General features: G+C 43.2%; 1 protein-coding gene across 14 annotated transcripts in view; it reads left to right on the top strand.

Moving 5' to 3' along the window:
• The window catches only part of PPP6R3 (protein phosphatase 6 regulatory subunit 3), a 134,819-nt gene that overhangs the window by 38,741 nt on the left and 73,749 nt on the right, over nt 1-22,329 (top strand). For 12 of the 14 annotated variants that reach the window (XM_032801554.2, XM_032801546.2, XM_032801553.2 and 9 more), the window contains 3 exons: nt 9,916-10,148; nt 11,868-12,054; nt 15,161-15,298. In XM_032801554.2, the coding sequence (XP_032657445.1) occupies nt 9,922-10,148; nt 11,868-12,054; nt 15,161-15,298 (552 nt within the window). In that variant the 5' untranslated portion in view covers nt 9,916-9,921. Of the gene's footprint in view, nt 1-6,597; nt 6,726-9,915; nt 10,149-11,867; nt 12,055-15,160; nt 15,299-22,329 lie in introns of those variants that run through there. The other 2 variants (XM_032801550.2, XM_075065058.1) reach the window with 2 other exon arrangements.

Raw genomic sequence — 22,329 nt, 5'->3', positions numbered from 1 at the left:
GGAGTACCAGTAAATCTGTATTTTTAAACATCTCATTTTAAAAAGTCAGTTGTTCTTTGACTTCATTTGAGAACACAAGGCCCACATTTCAATAATGTGTAATCAAATCCTTTACTAGTTCTTTTGCTGTTGGTTCCATCACAGAAGAAATGGTAGCTATCCAGCATTCACAGTATCCATTCTGTGTGCTGGAAGAAATTGTTTCTGAACAAATGTGTTCATGGATTGATGTGCACTTTTGTGGACAACAGACTCTTCCATCAGAGAGTCTTGCTCTCAACATTTGAAACAATAGTGATATTCCAGTCTGCTTCTGCATCTGAATTCATTTTTTACAGCAACCTGTACACACACTAAACTGAAACTGACAAATTGTAAGATTACTTAGACTGCATAGCTAAGCACCTTGCACACCTCTAAAACATAAATGAACAGGGCTTAGCAGAAGGCACTGTGATACTTTATTCCCATTAGTAGACTATATTATTGTATTGGGTGGTGGGAAAGCAAAAATGTTCTAAACCTAGCAAATAGCATTTCTTAATTTCTCATAGCATTTCTCATAGTTTTTTATTGCTACTAGTGAACCAGCCATTTTCAAATCTGGAGTGGGTGATTCAATTTTTATTTACATTTGTGTGTAAATTTAAGAATCGTAACTAATCCAGCATCTTTACCAGTAGCTTTTAAGATACTGGGGTGGAGTGGGGGAATTAAGAACGAGACATGTGATTCTTTTGTCTCAAAACTCACTGTAATTTCATTGATAATGTAGTAATAGTGAAGACAAACTAGATAATGAGTTGTAATAATGTAATCTAGATATCCAATCCCTTTGTTAGTAAATATTAACTAGTTTGGACTGTGTGTGTAAACTTATTAGGTTAGAGCAGTGTATATTTGGGGTCTTCAGCAATGTCTTAATGAGGGTCTGTATACACGTATACAAAGTTGTGATCTAGCTAGAAGATCAGCTGCCATTCAACTGGGAAAATACATATTCACTCACATTAGGAAGTAACCATGTTCTTTCTAAGCGCCCTGGTTGCATATTCCACGAACATAGCAGGACAGAGCAAGAGTGTCATCTTTTAAGAGAATGGTATTCAACCATATATCTGTGGAATGTGCCTGTTTTGTCTGTTTAGCATTTTTAATAGAGGCATATTTTCAGTCTGAACAATGGAACCAGATAGGAGTCTTTCATTCTCAGTTTGCTTAAGAGCAGCTAGGTACATTTTAAGGGGAAAGCTTTTGAGTGCAGAAATTATGCAGTTAACAAGGGTGAGATGTGTGAGAAATTGTGATTAAAGTTCAAGCTTAAGACACAGTTCAGTCAACAAAACTAATAAAAGCGTCATAATGTGGGACTAGAAAACACTTTGCCTACATAACTAAAGGCAGCTCTGGAATCATAAGGATTTTGGACTCCGCTGGAAAAAAGATGCGGTACTTTGACTTGATATATCAAATATTTTAACACTGGAACCAGAGCAGTACACTTGAATATGTATTAACCACTTTGTGTGAAGCAGAACGTATCCTGTGGTTTCCTAGAATGCAAAGAGCTTGAACTCTTTTTCATCGTAGTAACAGAGAATAGCATGTTCTTTTTATCACCTCACTTCTGTGTACCCAAAAAGATTGAACTAGAAAAACTCTACTATATATAACTATTTTTCTTAAGGTACAAGTTACATTTATTTGCTAAGAATGAAGGACTCATGAACACATTATAAATCAGTACAGCTGTATCTTGAATTTGAAACAGTAGCTATGATTTTAATATTGAATAATACTTTAGGAGCCTTACTCTAGGATTCTCACTATTTTCTTTTCCTGTTCTGTAGAATGTAACAGAGGTGAAAATAGAATCATTTTTTAATTTAAGAAGCATAATATAAAAATTTGACCATAGCATTGCTTTTTTTATGTAAAAAAGGAAAATTTTGTTTTAAAAAATCATACTAAGGCTTCTGGGTAAGTAATTTTTCAATCACTTAAGAAATTTGGACTAAAAGTAAGGAAATGAATAGTTTCGGTAAACATGCTGTACCAGGGTGGGCAAACTATGGTCTGGGGGCCTGATCTGGCCCGCCATCCATTTTAATCCAGCCCTGGAGCTCCCACTAGGGAATGGGGTCTGGGGCTTGCCCCGCTCTGGCACTCCAGCTGGGGAGCATGGTTGGGGGCTGCTCCACATGACTCCCGGAAGCAGCGGACATGGTCCAACTCCAGCTCCTGTGCGTAGGGACAGCCAGGGGGCTCTGCTCTCGATGCTGCCCCCACCTCAGGCGCTGCACTGAGAGCTCCCATTGGCCGTGAACCACATCCAGTGGGAACTGCAGGGGTGGCGCCTGTGGACAGGGCAGCATGCTACTGCTTTTGGGAGTTGCTTGAGATAAGTGCCGCCCAGAGCTTGCACCCCTGAGCCACCCCTGTGCCCCAACCCCCTGCCCCAGTCCTGATCGCCCTCCGTACCCCTCGGTCTAAGCTCGGAGCACCCTCCTGTACCCCAAATTCCTCATCCCCAGCCCAGAGCCCTCAGCCCGCACACTCGAGTCCAGAGCCCCCTTCCGCACCCTGAACTCCTCATGTCTGGCCCCACCTGAGCTCGCACCCCCAACAGGCCACTCACCCCCCTCCTGCACCCCAACCCCATTTTGTGGACATGCATGGATTGCTATACAATTTCTATTCCAAGATGTGGCCTTCGGGCCAAAAAGTTTGCCCACCTCTGTGCTACACTCATCAAGTATAAAGAAGTGCATACTTCAGGGGGTCAGAATTGTGTTGTGATGGATTTGTAGGTGTATTGGTTTTTACTTGGATTTTGGTTGTTGGTATTTCCATTTAAGGGAGAGTGAACTGTGGAATTCAGTTACTTAAGATAGAATTTTTGGTAAAGAAATCATTGCTGTTTCTTGAATGTAAAATAATCTGTATGTATGGACTTAAAGTTAAGAAGTTTTGAGTTTTTTTTAGTCAATTGACATTCATGAAAGAGTAGCATTTATTTTTGGGTCATAGTTTAATTAGTGGTGACTTGACAGAGTATGCATTTCTAAATGCATTGTTAATGTTTGTGGGAGTTGTAACTCATTATCAACAATTCACTTTTTTTGTGTTTTAAGTATGGTAAGTACAAATGTCATCTAATGGCCTTAACTGGTTATTCAAATGAAGTTTCATTGGATTTTTTGGAAGCTTCTGCAAGCCTTCGCATCAAACTTTTTTTTGCATCTTCATTGACCCATACTTATGTTTTAAAGGCGTGATGGGTACTGGCCAAAATACAATAAATGCTGGAAACCAGTAGCCATATTACCCTAGTGATTTCAAAATTGCTATAGGAAAGTGGGAATCTGTCAGTGAAAATATACTGCTTATGGACAGCATTACCCCAATGTCCTTACTGAAAAAAAATTGGTAATTAGTGGCAGTTGTAGAATGTATTCTCTGGCTTTTTCTTTTCAGTCATCTTTGCTAATAAGTATTTATCTAATTTTCAAATAATATCAATTAAAAATCTGATTATGCTTGCTTTTAAAAATTCACTAGCCAGTTCAAAACATCTGCTTAATAAACATTTATCACTGTGCTATCTAATTACTGTTAATGGATTTTAAATACTGTGAGGCTGCCCAGCATTAGTGAGTAAAATCTACTTGTGGAGAATCTTGAAGTGTTGTACCATGGGGCTGGCAAAGGGACATAAATATTTAAAACTTCAAAAAGGAGCTACTTTATACATCTTTCTAACGTAGTATATTCAGAAATGTCAGTTCAAATTCTAATTGATGAAAACACATGAGGATTTTTTGGGGGGTGGGAGGTAATGGGAGAGGGGGAGAACTTACTTTTACAGTAGGACACGGATTGTAACCGTAACCCTGTAAAAGCTACTGCATCTCTGTAATGCAGCTTTCTTTAGGTATGCAGTAGTGGAGTTCCTCTCCTCTTGACTTCCATGGCCTCTTCTGTCCCTCCTGTGGGCTGTTAGAAAGTTACCTGCACTCTGCTAAGCTAGCAGTCATGTTTTCCTCAACTAGTTGGTCTGTAAGGAGGGTAAGAACCTGCTGCCCTCAGCTAGAGAGAGTGATTCTTTAGTCCATGTGTTAGGGTCTGTCATTAGGGGGGAGAGAGAGCTCAGTGATTTGAGCATTAGCCTGCTAAACCCAGGGTTGTGAGTTCAATCCTTGAGGGGGCTGCTTAGGAATGTAGGACAAAAATCAGTACTTAGTCCTGCTAGTGAAGGCAGGGGGCTGGACTCAATGACCTTTCAGGGTCTCATAGTTCTGTGAGATAGGTATATCACCATATATAAATAGTAAAGTCCAGTGTCTAGCTTGACAGGTTGTTTCATACACACCTGCATGTGTGTAGGGGGCAGAGGGGAATTTGTATATCTTGTACCAAAAGATAAGTAGTGTGATCATATGAGACCATCATAATGCATATGTCTTATTGTTGAATGTGCAACCATAGTTTTCACACTTCCTGACTCGTGAATGTGTAGCCATGCAGCTTTTTAATACAACTTTCTGTATGGTCAGTCCTACTGTTCTAAAAATTCCAGATTATGGGATTTCTGGCTAGACAGTTGAAATAGTTCCCTTCTCACCTTGGTTGATCTGAGATGTGGCCTTCTGTGGAGCCCCATCTTGTTCAGTCCTCATGCGATAGGCTGTGTAGTTAACATGCACATCTTATCTCCATGTTAAATGCAGATTTTTAAAATAACTTAAAAGGAGATCCTATCAGGTTAGCAAATGCAGGACATACAGTAGTGTCTGTTTATGAAACCCTTTTAGGCTTCAGTGTTTCCTATTCAAGAGTCAGTCTCTCTCTCTCTCTCTCTGACCTTTAGTTATTCATAAAAATGGAGTAGCTAATCATGCTTTGCACTTGTACAGGACATTTCAGTGCGCTTTCAAATTTAGGTAAGCATTACTGACTTTTCAGCCAACCTAATTAGAGATTTGAATAAAATTGCCTGAGACACACCAGTCTAGTACTTAAGACATGGGCCTACTACTTGAGATTGGGGTTCTGTTCCTGGTTCTGCCACAGACTTACTACCTTTATCAAGACATTGCAAAACTTGAGAGGAGCCATTTTTGTCTTAAAATGTTCAGCTTATTCAAAGCTTTTGTTGAAAACGTTTAAGATTTAGAACACATTCGTTTGCGAGTATGAGGATATTTTATTTTTTAGAGGATCAAAATCAGCCAACTAAGGGAAGGCTTCCATCTAACATTAATAAACTGCACACATCTGCCACACCTAGTCCTTTAACTCCAAAACATGGGTGGCTATGTTTTGAAGTGAAAAAATCTTTGGCTCTCATGTCCTTTCTAAGCTTCTACCACCCAATGGAAGGTAACATACTGATGCACGTAGTTACCAGTCTTGCTCCCACTGAAGACCATGGCTAACTCTCATTGACCACACAGGGAGCAAGACAGAACCGCAAACCACCCTAAGTAAAAATTATTAACTTTGCCTGATTGCAATACACTTTCTTCAGCTACAGCAGGCATGTGAATTTTCAAGGAGACTCTGCTCTATGGAATGTTTGAAGGGATAATTGCTTTGCTAAAGGGAAGCAAATGAACATCAGCAAGTTAAAATTTCAAACCAGCCTAACTTCTTAATGATCTACAATTCAGATTGTGACACTTTCTTCACAGTTTGTAGGTATTGTCTCTTCTCCTTTCAGAGTAAATTGGGCAATTTCCTGGCCAAACCAATTTTGGAAGTTAAGTTGGTTGAAACCTTTACTAGTAGAGAAGCTGTAGCTTCTCCAAACATTTGATTCCAGTTCTTTTGGAATTTTGAGGTACGTTATTTTGCACTAACTTGGTCTGTTTTTTTAAAAAAGTGAGTTGAGAACTTCTGAAAAACAACCACTACAAGTTTATCGTGATACATAGGCCTCTTATTGCACTTGTCATATGTCTGAAAAGAGACAACAAACAAATCTAACTAGTGAAATGTTATAGGTGATGTTAATCATGCTCTTAGAGCTATTTTACCAGCTGTTGACTTCCATGATAGTGGTTTGTTTAAAAAAGCCTTCTCAACTCTAAGAGTGACTCTTATAAAATCGTGAAGCAGTTGCTTGTGTTGATACTTACTTTTGAACATGCTTCATGTTTAAAGTCTCAAATTTTGCATCTTGAATTGAAAGTAACAAACATGTTTTCAGGCGCTCACACTGATACTGAGAGCAACTTTGAGTCCAAATTGGGCTTTGGAGATGGTTGAAAATCTAAAGAGCAAGCTATAATGAATGGCTCTCTCTGGGCTGTGGATGTATTGGGCCTAATTCTACTCCTGTTACTGTCAGTGGGAGTAGGATTGTGTAACCATACATGAAAGTTCCCCTTTAAAGAATAGGAATCTTTAAGGGGGGGAGGTAGAAGAAAACTATCGGTAGAGATGGACTTGTCACTTGCCTGTTTCTCATTTGGAACTGCTCTAAGTTCTCTAGGTAACTGCCAATCATACTTTTAAGAAAGTTCTCTTCTCTTCAGGGGTTCCTGTACTTCCCCTTTGGCACATTTTACGGTGTTTATTTTTCCTTATTCCAAGGGACCTGGGCTCCTGTTGGAAACTGATGGAATAATCTCTGCTCGGCACCTGCCATGTTGAGGGAGCACCCCTAACACAGCTTGCCTGGGAGACAGTTTGTGAAATAACGCAGTAACATGTTTGCAGTAGTATGCCTTTTCTCTTATTATCCATTGTTAAATTTATTTTGAATGAAATTATTGAAACAGATTTTGAAAGGAGACTTGGCTTGGGTGAGTGTGTCTTCCTCAGTCATTGCACAGGGATTTATGTCTGGCGTTCTTAATACTAATAGCTGCTGCTTGCAAAGCTTCAACTTGTATTAATTACGGGGGGGCCGGGGCGGCATGGGTAGCTGATCCTGTGTAATGGGACTGAAATATACATTTGCTGGTGGGTCAAAAATACACCTGTTATATTTGTCCATAATAAATGGTTGCAGAGCTGTAACAACAAATAAGCCAATGTTTTTTAAAACAATTATATAATAAACTTAAGTCAAATTACAAGCTAACATATCTACTGTAAATAAAATCAAATGTATGGATTCTGACTACTATTGTAAATTTACTAATTTAACTGGTAGGTAAGTTTGTTCTGTCTAATTGATTCTTAACATCTTATCTGTACTTGCTTTTTTAATTCTTGCATGGGATCTCAGATGATTCAAAATGATAGTATATGTTAAATTTAAAACTTTCATTACTGCTTTCCCGTATCAGTGACCCCAGTACATTTTTTTTAACCAGGAAACAAAAGTTTAAATTGTTGGATACTGTAAACATTCTTAAGATTAATATGGGTGTTTGAGAGATTTGCATGTTACAATGGAAAACAATATTACCCTGGCTAAATATATTTAAAATGGGCATGGTATACACACAAAACCTGATTGTAATGTAATTTAGTAGTAACAACAACTGACCCTGTTATGCTAGGTGTTGTGAAAAATATTTGCCTTGATATATATATACTGTGATGTTGAACTCTGACACTTTGTGTCAGCTAGACTTGATTTACATGCTAAATCCTTAACTTTTTTCCAGAAATTACTATATAAACAGATTTTATTTGTAAGTAAATTGACTGCATTCTAAGTATTGTGGACGAAATGTTTAAATTTTTTTGTAGGCTCTATTAGGTGCGTGTCTGACAAATGCATAATATACAGTTTGGGTTTGTTGCCTGTGCCCTCTAAAACTGATTTTGAATACCAAAAAGTACAGCTCACAGGACACTTCTGCTAAAGTATAGATGTCTCTGTATGGTTTCAGAGTGGTAGCCGTGTTAGTCTGTATCAGCAAAAACAATGAGGAGTCCTTGTGGCACTGTAGAGACTGACAGATTTATTTGGGCATTAGCTTTCGTGGGCTAGAACCCACGTCATCAGATGCATGGAGTGGAAATACAGGAGCAGGTATAAATACATGAAAAGATGTGAATTGTCTTACCAAGTGTGAGGTTAGTCTAGTAAGACAGCTCAATTGACAGCAGGATACCAAAGGAGGAAAAAATAACTTTTGAAGTGGTAGCAAGAGTGGCCGTTTCAGACAGTTGACAAGGTGTGAGTAACGGGGGGGGGGAATTTAGGTTTCGGTTTTGTAATGACCTAGCCACTCCCAGTCTTTATTCAGGCCTAATCTGATGGTGTCCGGTTTGCAAATTAATTCCAGTTCTGCAGTTTCATGTTGAAGTCTGTTTTTGAAGTTTTTTTTGTTGGTCTGACCTAAAAGTGGCAATTCTTCAACAAAAACTTTAAAAACCGACTCCGTGAACTGCAGAACTGAAATTAATTTGCAAACTGAACACCATCAGATTAGGCCTGAATAAAGACTGGGAGTGGTTGGGTCATTACAAAACCTAAACCTAATTTCCCCCCACCATTACTCACACCTTGTCAACTGTCTGAAACGACCACTCTCATTACCACTTCAGAAGTTATTTTTCGTCCCTTAGTATCCTGCTGTCAATTGAACTGTCTTGTTAGACTAACTCACGCTTGGTAAGACAATTCACATCTTTTCATGTATTTATACCTGCTCCTGTATTTCCACTCCATGCATCTGATGAAGTTGGTTCTAGCCCACGAAAGCTTATGCTCAAATTTGTTAGTGTCTAAGGTGCCACAAAGAAGACTCATTGTTTGTCTCTGTGTATTCCTCATTCCTTAAAGCTAATACGGTTGCCGCTAATGTACTACAGTAGTGAAAATTTGGTGCTAAGGCCTCTAATTGTAAAGGTACCTGTTAACAAAATTTTAACATTTCATACTGTTCTGTATAGACTGCCTGTTTGAAATCATGCTATTACAGACTCAGCTTGGCTGGGGAGAAAACCCTTTCTTTTAATTACTGGTTCTAGCTTTAAAGTCCCCTTAAGTCTACTTCCTTCATCGTATGTGAATGAAAAATGATTTCCTTTAAGACCAGATGATGTCTTATGGAAATAACTCTAGTAGTAGTTTCAAATCCTACAGTCATAACTTGTTGGGGATGGTGTGCTTGTAGTGGTTTACTAAGGATATATGCATAAAAGCAGGAGTTTTTTATCCAGTCCATCTGAAGATGTAATTCCTTCTTTGGTTATCACAATTCCCTTAACAGCATTTGTGTGCAAGATCACTTAGGGTGGGCGTATGAGCCTGAAGGTACCAAGGGCAATATCTGTGCAACAAACCTGAGTTCTGGCTGAAGCGCCTATGAAAAATTCTTTCTTTCAACAAGAATTCCTTCTGTAGCCTCCTAGAGAGCATGAGTATGTGCCAGATCATTAGCTCTGCCAGTCTTAGGCAGTATTGGGGGAAGCTTCTGGCACCTTTCTCTGTCCAAAAAAGAGCCCTGTCAGCTGCTCAGCAGGCGGTCTGAACCTGATCCTTACTGAAGATTGTAATTGAAATGGGGCGTAAGCAACTGGACAAATGAACAAAAACCCCTGTTTTTATACAAATATACCTAACAGAGTACAAGAGAGATGAAAAAATTAGGGACAGTTAACTTTTTCTTTCACACAGCATTAACATGTCATGTCCCTGTAGAATCTTCAAATTCTGGATCTAGCTAATTTTTTTTGAAGAGTTAAAACATTGGCTTATCATTCAGCACTCCTGAATTACAGTAGAATTCCCCAGCTATAGTCCATGTAGAATCTTTCAGCATCTGATAATGTGTGTCTTGTTCAAGCTTTAGAGATGTGTTTATTATGCAGGTTCCTTTGGGGTTTAGAGGCTATGAAATGGATATAATGGAATTCATGGCTTTTTGTTGGGAAGAACTACAAGTTATTAACTGTTAAAATAAATGAGTAAATTAACACTCTACATATGCTTTTCTTCTTGTCCAGACCAGCATGTTTTGGAAATTTGATCTCCATTCATCATCCCACATAGACACACTTCTAGAAAGAGAAGATGTAACGCTGAAGGAATTGATGGACGAGGAGGATGTTTTGCAGGAATGCAAAGCTCAGAATCGCAAACTCATAGAGTTTCTGTTGAAATCAGAATGTCTGGAAGATTTAGTTTCATTTATTATAGAAGAACCACCTCAAGACATGGATGAGAAGATCAGATACAAGTAGGAAAACACTACTTATCTGTGAGATTGGAAAGGGGTGGAGAGAGGAGAAATCTGTATTTAATTCCTGTAGGCCAGTCTGTAGTGGCACTAGTATGCACTTAAAAGTTCTGTCTTCTGCTTTATAGTAAATCTTGCATTTTCGGAGTGTTTTGTGCTACTTAACATCATGACTCCCATTAATTCTTATACATTTAGTATGGTTAAGCCCCCCCCCCCCTTCCTCTGAAAACTCCCCCTAGATTGATTTGGTGCCCAGAAGGTGAAAGGGTGCATTGAAGGGAATATCTCAAGTGACTGTCTAGAAAGCCTCATTCCTTGCTGTATCATTAGAAATAGTGATACTAATAGGGATTTGTGGGGAATATACCACCCAATCAAACACTTGTACCCATGTTGTTAATGGCTAGTGAAGATCATTAGGGATGAATGGTAGGGAATATGCTTAATCTCTGATTATGAACCTTCAGTGTGGAGATAGTATGATCATTGGCTTGAACTGCAGATGTGGCCAAGAACCGTTTTTTTCATGAGTTTGGCAAAAAAGGGTTCAGACTTCTATTTATATACCTTGCTACAGTTATACAAGCGCTTCTCCCGTCTGGCTTAGGCTATTTCAATGCACTCTACATGGAGCTGCACCTGATGATCACTTGAAAACTAAGGGCATAATGTGGCTGTCGTCTTAATAAGCAGTATTTCAGGCAGTGTGTGTTATGTCAGGCCTCCATAGTTTGCTGTGGCTTCTAGTTAAGTTTTGGGTAGAGATTAAGGTCTGTTCAACTAAAGTAACTGAGATGCTGCCCCACAGCCCTTACTGTGTGATATTCATGCAGTTAAAATAAGTCCATATGCTAACTATTGGTTTGTTTAAATTTGTTTTTAACGTACCTAGAGGCATTTTTTTAAAGAAATAAACTTAAGTGAATAAATGCACAGTACTGTGAGTCTCCATAGCTGTGCTACTAAAATACTGGAAAATTGTTTTTTGCTATATAGTTACCCAGTGTAAAGTGGGTAGAGCCTTATGATGTTTTGCATGTAGATATTGTGTATGTTGTTGTATTTTAGATGAAACTATCCCAAAACTGTCCCAGTGGATTTGTTTCTAACTTGGCATGAGGCAATCTAGTCAACTTGGTAGGGTTTTGTGAGAGATGCTGCTGCTTGAATTAGGGAGACTTTTAACAAACATATTAAAAACATCAGAAATATTATTGATCCAGAAATCATCATGCTGACTTTGTGGTCTTCATATGAACTCTGGGAATAAAACAGAGTATCAGGACTATCTGTTCTTCGCTTGCTGACATGTGAATCAATCCTGCCTCTTTCCCCCCCGCCCCCCAAGACAAAATGGGAAATGGTCTGAAATGGGGAGGTTTGTGTTCAGACAGGAGGGCTAACCAGTAGATATTAAGCTAAAAGCCCACCATATACTATATGTATTGCTTCTGACACTCAACTTGTGTGATATCTGTACTGCTGCAATACAGTGGGAGACTGGAGAATCCTGATCTCAGAATAAAAGCATAACCTTTTTACAGACCAGTATATTTATTTTTAGACTAATTTACCCAACTCTCTGCAATCAGCAGCCTTACAGTTTTCCATATCTGTCCAGCAAGCCCACCAAACTGCTTCACTTTGATTCCATATTTTTACTGTGTAATATTTGTTTTATAAGCATGAGTGATGGAAGGTGTCCCTTTTTTCTAGGTATCCGAACATATCTTGTGAGCTTCTTACGTCAGATGTCTCACAGATCAATGACAGACTGGGAGAAGAGGAGTCCTTACTTATGAAACTGTACAGCTTCCTATTAAATGAATCCCCTCTCAACCCTTTATTGGCCAGTTTCTTCAGCAAGGTGCTAAGTATTCTTATTAGCAGAAAACCGGAACAGGTAAATATTTAATAGCTCTTCCGTTTGTAGCATGTGCTTCAATAGCTGCAACATTGAGATACGCTCCTCTGTAGGGCTACCATTTAAAAAAGTTGTAGCTGAAGCAAGCAACCGGATTCACTTTTTCCATGACAATTGAAAGTTTTCTAGTAGAGATGAACACTTTTTAAGAATATTAACAAAATCTGGGTAACTCTCACTGACTTATCTTTTCCTAACTTTGTTTATCAGAACAGCTGTCTGGTTGGAAATGTGTTAGGGGAAGTATTTTCTTCCGTCCGCACCTGAATTGACTGCTTGCTGTCGCCATCCCTTAGTTAAAGAGGTTTACTAGATTTTTTTTTTTAAAGGCCATAAGGTACTATCGTGATCATCTTGTCCTCTTTTGAGGAAACCCTTCTCCTTTCTAAAATTCTTGTGTAGTGCAACCTTTACAAAATATTTGAAAATAACATCTTCAGTTTCTCTTAGTTCAGTAAGATTCCTTTTCTGTATATTGAAATCCATCCTCTCCAATATGCCTCTCCAATGCCATTAGCACTGCTAGAAATCACCCATTCTGTGTCTTGTTACTAGTCTCTTGTGCTTACTGATATGATGATAGCAGCAGTGTATCATTAGTAGTCTGTTTAGGCCTATTCACAGACCACAGATAGAGCCTACTTAAATTTTTGCATGATTCTGATAACTGTACCTAGCTCTTCGCAGAGTGCACAAAGCATTTTTCATTGTACTGTGGAGTGTGAAGAACCATGGCCTATCCATGCTTACCACACTAGTTATTCTTGTATAAGTAGATTCTGAGTAGCGTTTCTATATTGCCTGAGCTGCTATTGCCAGAAACAGAATTGTTTTTGTGGGGTTTTTTTGTTTGTTTTTTTCCATAGTGCAATGCACTTTTTATTTTCCTCCCAGAAAGAGACCTGGAAAGTGGACTGACTGGATAACCCTATTGTACAAAATTGTGGGTGACCTCAGTTAAACAGTAAATCCTGTTAGGTGGAGACCAACTGGATGTAGCTTGGTTCTAATTATAGTAAAGTGTTGGATCAGGGTACAGGAAAAGTTGTCCCTGATGCAGATAAAGTAGTTCTCTTTTAGTAGTGTGGACCATATTTTAAAGCTAAACCTGTAGATGGTCCATGACTCCAGCATGGTTCATGCTAAATGATTTGGCCTATACTAGATAATGGAACCCTATCATAAAAAATCCTGTAAGGTTCTACTTGTAGAATAGATGTGCCTTTTGCCGCCTTTCTGGGCAAAATTTGGGGGTGTAATTCACTACCAGTGTAGCTTGACTGGTGGAAGCTGTAATTTATAGACAGGGCTCAGGGTTTTCCCACCAGGTCATCTAATTGTGCCTGAGCTCAGTCTGCACTACTGCTTCCTTTGTTGCTATTATTAGTGGAGTTGGAGCAGTGATGAATTATGCAGTTCAATTTGTGTCTGTGTAGACAGCCACAGTATAGCTTTTCAGCATGGATGTTTGTGGTTCCAATAGTACGTTAAAGTCAGGAGTGGTGGCGGAGAAAGAAGAGAGTTGCTGCAGGAAATGTGAGGGCTGCAGTACTACCTTGCAGCTCACTATTGCTATCCCCATTTGTTTAGCTTATCATTGCTTTGCAGAAGTAAGATGGGCACAGCAGCTCTTATAGGGGCCTTCCTTCTTACTCATCTCCTTCTCCCCTCCATATTTTTTTTTTTCTTTTAAAGCTCTTTGCATGAAGAGGTCTGTGCGCAAGCAAGAACTTGGTCTAAAGTGGAGCAGACCACAGAACTGTAACTGGTCTGAGCAGCTGGGATCCTCTACCTCTGACTCCTTAAATATCATAGAGAAGCTATCAAGAATAAGTGTCCTCTTTCCACTGTGATGCCAGGACAATGTCCTGTTCCACTGGGGTTCTATCCTCCTTCCCCTTGTGGTTGAGTACTGTCTGCTCCTCCAACACATACCACATCTCCCTGGGAAAACTTGCTCTTTCCTGACACTCTTCACGAGCAGTTTTGGTTAAAACTATCTGATTGTTGGCCTTATGGGTGAAGGAGCATCTTCCTTATAAAAAAACAAAACAGCCTGTTGATAAATCTCTCTGGGGATTTCCGCAACTGTTATAAAAATGTTGCTGTAGCTAGTGAAACCATATTTTGTGAAGCAATTTTCAAGAACTTAAGTTTTGGGAAAGGGCAAATTTTGGGACTTAGCTGAAGTAAATTCCAGACAAATTGAATGACTTCTATGATACTGATTTAGTGCATTGGATTTCAGTGGCCAGATCGCATGCACAGTGGTATCTGGTTACCTGTTACAGGTGTGAACAGGTAGTCTGTTACCAAGTACTCACAATGCAGTTCTATTCATGCTGCTTCCCTTAATATTTTAAATGCTTTGTTTCAATGCTTGCTTTAATTTTATGAATTGCTTTAGAAACTATCCCCAGCATAAAGGATTCCCATAATCTTCTAACAGTCATGATAACTTAATTTGTGTGTTTCCACTGAGTGTGCCAAGTGAGATTTATAGTATTTTTCTTATTCAAATTATTGCTCTGGAAAGACTCTGAAGAAATCTAGTTATTTGACTTGCACCACAAAAAAAAACTCTTTGGCCCACATTTCTATTTGTCATACACAACTTCTTAAATTTTGTAGATAAGCCAAATAAAAATAAGAAATGTTTTCACACTTTACAGTTCCAATGAAAAGATTTTAAATAATCCCCTACAGTTTTTAAAATCCAAATAATGCAGCACTAAGAATCTGAAAGTGGAATAGGCTTGGTTTTCATTGTCCAAGCTAAATGAAGTGCAACAAGTAAATGACTAAATAAAAAAAGGAGAAATAAGGTGTTAATAACATAACGAAAGATCTGCTTGAAGTGCTTTAAACTGTTCTTATTCAGTTTAAAAGGACAGTGTTTTAAAGTCTGCCTAATTTTGGATTGCCCACTCTAGATGGCTGAACATTTTGTTCAGAAATCTCTTCTCCTGCCTTCACCACTCTCAACTTGTGAAACAGAACATATTTGAAATACTAATTTGCTAGGGAAATAAAGAAAAAGTACTTGCAGCAAAATGTAAACTTGTTTTTTCATTATTTCTTCTAGATTGTGGATTTCTTAAAGAAAAAACATGATTTTGTAGACCTCATTATAAAGCACATAGGGACCTCTGCTATTATGGACTTATTGCTCAGGCTTCTGACTTGTATAGAACCTTCACAGCCCAGGCAAGAAGTATTAAATGTAAGTAAAACTATGACTTGTTATAGTGATTGGCATGGGTGAACTCTTAGGACCTGTCAGTTACACTAGTATAGTTTAACTTCATGTGGTTTAAACGTATATGGTGGCACTGGTGTAAACAACTGTGTTTAAGTAGAAATTTTAAGAGTGACTAATCTCTCTCAAGACCTCTCTTCTCCCAGTTTGTTTTTAACATCCGTTTAACTCAGACCCTTGTGTTTTAAACTGCCTTCTAAAAGGTTGGCCTAAACAGTTTGTGGTCATTTTTAATTGTTGTTTATAAACCAATTAGGCCTTGTCTACACTTAAATTCTGCTGATTTAACTATGCCAATATAGTTAAAGCAGCAAAAACCCTGTTGTAGATACAGTTCTGCTAGTGTAGATTAAGTTAAGTTGGTATAGCTTATTTCACTTTATTAAACTGAAATATAATAGGTCAGTATTAATTACATCTGCATTAGGGGAGTTCTGCTGGTGTAAAATTAATTTAATTTTAAAAAAAAAACCACTACCAATTGTGGCAAATTGCTGGCACTATTATGATGGGTCTCACGCTTTCCCATGGGGGCGGGGGTTAGGGCGCCATTTCTTGCCCCTGAATTGGAATATTAATTGCCCCACTAGTGTCCTAGAGGAGGGGAATGGAGAGGAAGGCACCTGGGCCGGCCCTCTACTCCAGGTCCCAGGCAAGGGGCCCTGAGGATAGTAGTAAACCACTTGAACTGACGGTTCCTTCCCCTGGGCTACTTCCCTCTCCTGCCCTTCAGCTTTGGGGGGGGTGGGGGTGGGGGGGGGAGCTTCCTGCCTGCCTCCCTCCCTCCCTCTGCACAAGCCAGGTGCCCCTTTACCTAGGGTCTTGGACTTCTTAGCCCACCGCAGCACTTCTCCAAACTTTCCTCTGCTTCGCTTCAAACTGTTCTCTGCTCCAACACCTTCCCTGTTTGATTGAAGCAGAGGTTATCAGGTGACCAACTTCAGGTGCTCTAATTGGCTTCAGGTGCTTTAATTAATCTATAGCAAACTTTCTTCCCTCTACAGGGAATAAGGCTCCCTTCTAACCCTCTCCTGCTGCTCTCTGGCCATGCTGTATCACACAATATAGTTGTGCTGGTAAAATAGTGTTAGACCAGGTCATGGTTAAACTGGTGCAAACCCCAAGTGTTGTCACACTTATATCAGTTTTAAAACTGTTACTGGTTTAGGCTTGTCAGTTTTAAACTTGTATGAGTTCGTACCAGTTTCATCAAGTCAGTCTTCAAACTTCTCTAACTAATTGGTCAGTCTTCAAACTTGCACTGTAAATTGGTTAGGTTCTCCTTTTTTGTCTCTTGGTGGCCATGCTAAGCAAGGCTCTACCCTCGATGGCATTTCTCTGATTGGTCAGGTCTGCACTACAAATGTATGCCAGTATAGTAGTTATCTGGCTCAGGAGTGTGGCGAGGTGTGGTGTGGTTTTTCTGACCTGGTGTATCTACTCTAGCAACAGTTTGCCACTATTATATACTGATATACCAGTACCTGCAAAGCACTTCTGAGACCTGGCCTCTGTTGTGGATGTGTAACAATCACAAGGGGAACTTGTATGAGAGAATGGAGGGATTCTGGGAGCCTCTTGTGTGTGCAAAGCATTGTTCCTACAGAAGCAACAAAATGTACAACCCGTTATTAATGTTACTTTGCTAGCTCTGAGAAACTATCTATGATTTTTCCTGAAAGTTATTAATGTAAAGAAGGCTTTTTTTGAAAGCCTCATGTAGTGGTGGTGGTGCTTTCTTTATGACGTAATTGTTTCTTTGCATCTTTAAAGTTCAGCTTTGTGCCTTTTGTAAAATATAGTTCTGATCTCCATTGTAACTGGAACTATAGCTTCTTGTATTAGGAAGCCTAATGTTTCAGACATGTGCACGAGTTAGGATTGCACAACTACGTGATGCAGCGTGACCTGTTTAAGGCCTTAGTTAAATACATGGTACCTAGATGTAGTTCCATAATCTGTAAAACTAGCAATTCTTCCTCGAGTGATTGCTCATATCCATTCCAGTTAGGTGTGCGCGCGCCGTGTGCACGTTCGTTGGAAGACTTTTACCCTAGCAACACTCGGTGGGTCGGCAGGGCGCCCCCTGGAGTGGCGCCGCTATGGTGCCGGATATATACCCCTGCCGACCCAGCTGCCCTTCAGTTCCTTCTTACCGCCGTGTCGGTCGTTGGAACAGTGGAGCGCAGCTTAGCTGACCTCCGCTTCCCTAGCTACTCGTAGTTCTTGTGTATACAGTTATAATCCTTTACATTTTTTTCTTAATAGGTTTAATGATAGCGGGGTTCGGGAGTAGCCCCTTCCCTGCAACGGTGCGGAGCCCATGCCCGGCTCACCGGTTCTTGGTCCGTGCTTGGCCGGCCTCCGGCCGTTGCTGACAGGAGATCCACAACGCCTCTGTTTACGGTGCCTCGGGGATCGCATTTCGCAGTAAGTGCCCATTTGCACGGCGTTTAAGCCGAAAACAACATGGAGCGGCACTTTCATTTCCCTCCACTTCCGCAAGCGCGGCTACTCGGCGCCAGAAGCGCCACTCGGCACCGGACCCTGCTGGCACGGCCGTTGCGGCACCGAAGTCGACGCGCACCGCTCCATCTCTCTGAGGTTGAGGAAGCCACGACTCCTCTGCCAGTGCGACAGCTCCCGGCACCGCGTGGTTGAGCTCCTGCTCCTGCATGAGCTCCTTCGCATGCCACACTGCTCGCGACCGCTGAGGAGATCTCTGTCGCTGGGTCACCACAGCAACGAGCTCACCCGACACCGGACCGACAGGCGCCTGGGCGCAGCAGCGTCACGCTGGACCGTCGATGCCGTCCCACAAGGCCCGAATCCGGTGCCTGGCCGTCCCCCGCGCCGTGGTTGAGCTTCCTGCTCTGCTGCTTCTGTGCTACCTGACCGCAGCCAGTGAGCTGTCTAAGTTGGATCGCCGGGCACCGGTACGTCGACACCGTCGATCCCGGTCCACAAGGCCGTCGAATCCGGTGCTGACTGCTCCCTGGCATGCGCTGTGGTTGAGCTTCCTGCTCCTGCTGCTTCATGCCAACGCACCGCAAACCAGAGAGCTCATCTAACTCGGATCGCCCGCACGACTCCTGCCGCACCCAACGTTGGCACGTCGATCCCGGTCCACAAAAAGCCGTCGGACCCAGTGCCTAACTGCTCCTGGCACGCGCCGTGGTTGACTTCCTGCTCGTGCTGCTTCTGTGACAATGCACCGCAGCCAGAGAGCTCATCTCAGTTGGATGGCCCGGCACCAACACCTACCGAGCACCGACGGCACCGTTGATCCCGTCCCACAAGGCGTCGAATCCAGTGCCTGACTGCTCCCCGGCGCACGCCGTGGTCTAGCTCCTGCTCCTACTGCTCCCGTGCAATCTGCACTGCGGACAGAGAGCTTGTCTAAGCCGGATTGCCCAGCACGACCTGCAACCGCTGGCACGGTCAGCTCGTCGATACCTATCCCACGTGGACAGTAGAATCCGGTGCCTGACAGCTCCCTGGTACGCATTTGTGGTCGAGCTTCTTGTTCCCTCCACGCCGGAGGCATCCCCAACGGTGAGTTTTCATTGCATGACAGAGTAGATGCTGCCTGAACCGCCGGTGCAGGTAATAGTCTCTTGGCAAGCTCCCTGGATGCGTCGCGCTTCCATCCTCGGCACCGGTCGCACTCGCGCACCGGTCAGTGTCTCGTCACTGACCATAATCTCGGCACCGTTCTGGCTCCCATCACCGCTACAGGCGCTGTGACTGCCGTACACTCCCGACCTCGAGATCTCGGTCGACTCCGGCACCGCTGTGTAGGAGGTCCGGATTCGTTTTCCAGGTACGGTGCGCCTTCCGGTAGCCGGTCCAGTGCCAAGTTGGGCAAGTCTGGTAGAGTCAGAGACTCTGACCATGATTTTTCAGCACCTCCATGGCCATCCGGTCACGCACCTGTCTTCCCACGCGGACATCTCTTATGCTCAGGACCGCATTCTGGTGTGCCACGACACCCTAAGTCATCAGACCTCTATAAGGGTAGCGCTCAATGTGGACCTCAGATGCAGGAGGTCCCGGAGGAACGGACCCGTAGTGGATATTCTATCGCGTTGCTCCACTAGAGGGGCCCTACCCGTTTTATCGGACCATCCAGGCGATTGCCGAACTCTCTGGAGGTTCGACTACTTGCTTTCCGTCCTTCCTGCTCACTGGTCATTCAGTTGGTTAAGAACAGGGAACGGGATGGCCAGAGGCGCCAGCCCGAAATCGTCGGGGGCTAGCGAGTGACCCTACTCACTCGCAAGGTGTACTCTGCAGGCCTTATAGCCCTGCGTGGCAATCAATGAGCCCTGCTTAGTCCCTATAACCGTAACACCTCGATGGCGATGGATAAATTTATGGAGCTTCTCCATCAGACTCCTGCCAAAGCTCACTGCCCTTGAAGGAAGGAAACAGGCACCAGAGCTTCCCTCCAGGCTCGTTACCATAAGGAGCATCTCATGACGTCAGGTTTGAAATCTCTGCCTTTCACGACTTACTAGTTGTGGTAAAGGCCTCTTTGCGGTGAAATCACCCAGACGGCAAAGTTGAAGGACAACAGGTCCTCATGCGATCTCTCTCGGCGTGCATACCCAGCGTCCTACTGCAGCCCTTGCGTCCCAGCCACACCGCCACACTCTCTGTGCCTACCCACAGATAGGCTTGGCAGACGCGGGCTGACGTGGTCCAGACGACATCAGGACCCGAGAGGGCCAAGATCAGGTCCCTGCAATCGCTACGGGGGACCAAAGACAATCTTTTCGAAGGTGCGCCGAGTGGCGTACGTTACAGGCCTGATCCCACTCCTACTTCTCTTGGCGTGGTCTCAGTTAATTCAGTCCGCTGTCTTCTACACATGTGGAGCATGGGGGCCACCCCGCTTTGTTTCAACCCTGTCCCTCTTCAGGACTCCTCCTCGGGTGCAAATTCCTCTTACAAGAGGTGCAGACGCCAATGGATGGAGGGCAAAGGGTACTTCCCTTATTCCTAACCCAGCCCGTACGTATGGTCTCAGACCGTCCTAGACCCACAAGAATTCAACCAGCTTCTGATAAGGTTGAAGTTCCGCATAGTATTCCTGGGAACCATGATCTGTCTTGTCCTGAAGTCTGGTATGCCGCCCTCGATATGAAGGACGCGTACTTTCACATGCCCCATCTTCCCTCTGCACAGGAGATACCTTCACTTTCTAGCCAACCGTCGGTCTTCCAGTTTACGGTCTTACTGTTGGCCTTTCACCAGCCCCACAGCATTTCCCAAGTGCGTGGCCATTAGGCGCCCCCCACCTCCACCGATGTCGCATATGCGTGCGTATCTGGACGATTGGCTCATCTGGGGAGACTCCAAGACACAAGTCACTCAGCATATGGGCATCGTCGGGACCTATTCACACGTCTAGGCCTGATGCTCCTATGGAGACATCCTCTCTGGTTCCCACGCAGGGGTAGACTTCCAAGGAGCTATCCTGGACTCCGAGCGAGCCGGATCCTGCTTACCACGCACGGTTTCAGGCGATGGCACTGCTCATCCGAAGTCTGCAAACTTCACCCGGACAGGGCTATGGTCAGATAGTCACCATTCCTTGAGCAACCTTAGACTCCTAGACCGGTGCTAACCCCATCCCTGATGTGGCAGGGATGCCGCTCCATCCGATGACGCAGTCCGTCTGGCGTGCAGGATTCCGCAGCAGCTGACGACTGTAACGACTCAGTGTTACGCCAGCACCAACGGCCATGTGCTCCATAAGAACTGGAGGAACATGCCCTCCTCCCTTTGTCAGGAGGCATCCATCTGCACTTTGCATAGCCACTCGATAATTCTGTAGCATCCTTTCTCCCAGGGCATTCGAACGCCTTGATGCTCAACTCGCAGCTTTTCCTGTCTCATGAGTGGTCCCCTGCCCAGTGTGCTGCATTTGTTGCCGGAATGGTGGTTTCCCCACATATTGGACCTGTTCACTTACCGCATGAACAGGAAATGTCCGTGGTTCTGCTTCTACAAGGTCTCTCCCCGGGACCGATCTCGACGCTGTTCTCAGGCCATAGAAGGGCCAACACGCTCCCCCGGCTCATGGTCCTGCTCAAACTTCGCAGGCGGAGGTGCGCATTCATCATGGTCACTCCAGCGTGTCCAGGCGCACTGATACGCCCATTGCTCGCCTGTCATAGCCAACCCATTACCCTGCCACTCCACCCACCCCTCATACTCAGGACCACGGCAGACTTCGCCACCTGGACTGCAGTCTCTTCACCTCACGTGTGGCTGCTGCGTGATACGCGTAGCGGGGTAGCAGGAAGCCTTCCACCTGGTCAACGTACCTTGCCAGGTGAAGCGTTTTCTTACAGTGGAAACGCTTAATCTCACTCTGCTGAGTCTCGACTCCTCTATTGGACTACCTCTGGCTACAGCAGCAGGGCCTAGCGGTGTCATTGCTGAGGGTACACTTGGCAGCCATCTTTACTTTCCTCCCAGGCTCGGTGATCGTTCTGTGCTAATGTTTCGAGTCTTCAAGGCTTGGAGCGCTTGCACCCTTAGGTGCACACCCAGCCCAACCTGGACCTCAACATGGTTTTTAACCAGACTTGTGCTTCCCCCATTCGAGCCGTTAGCATCCTGCTCGCTTGCTATACTGTCTTGAAGACAGTTCCTCGTAGCCATTACATCAGACAGACGAGTCTCCGAGCACAGGGTCTTACGTGTTCCACCATGCACTATCTTTCCAAAGAAAAGAGTGGAGTTACGTCCTCACCGGCTTTCCTCCTACGGTGGTATCTGCCTTTCCTGTTTTCCACACTCAACGCGTGGGGACACCAGTTGCACTCTCTGGAGTTGCACAGCGCTCGCAGTATGTTGATGGACAAAACCGTTTCCTAACACGCCCAACTCTCGTCACGGTAGCAGACGAAGGAAAGGCCTACCTGTTTTCCTCTCAGAGGATCTATCTTTGGGTGATAACGTGCATCCGCACTTGTTTGATT

The sequence above is a fragment of the Chelonoidis abingdonii genome, chromosome 4, assembly GCF_003597395.2.
Source record: "Chelonoidis abingdonii isolate Lonesome George chromosome 4, CheloAbing_2.0, whole genome shotgun sequence".
In the NCBI taxonomy this organism is placed as follows: Eukaryota; Metazoa; Chordata; order Testudines; family Testudinidae; genus Chelonoidis; species Chelonoidis abingdonii.
Note: the sequence above shows the minus strand (reverse complement) of the source record. Positions and strands in the feature narration are given on the sequence as shown.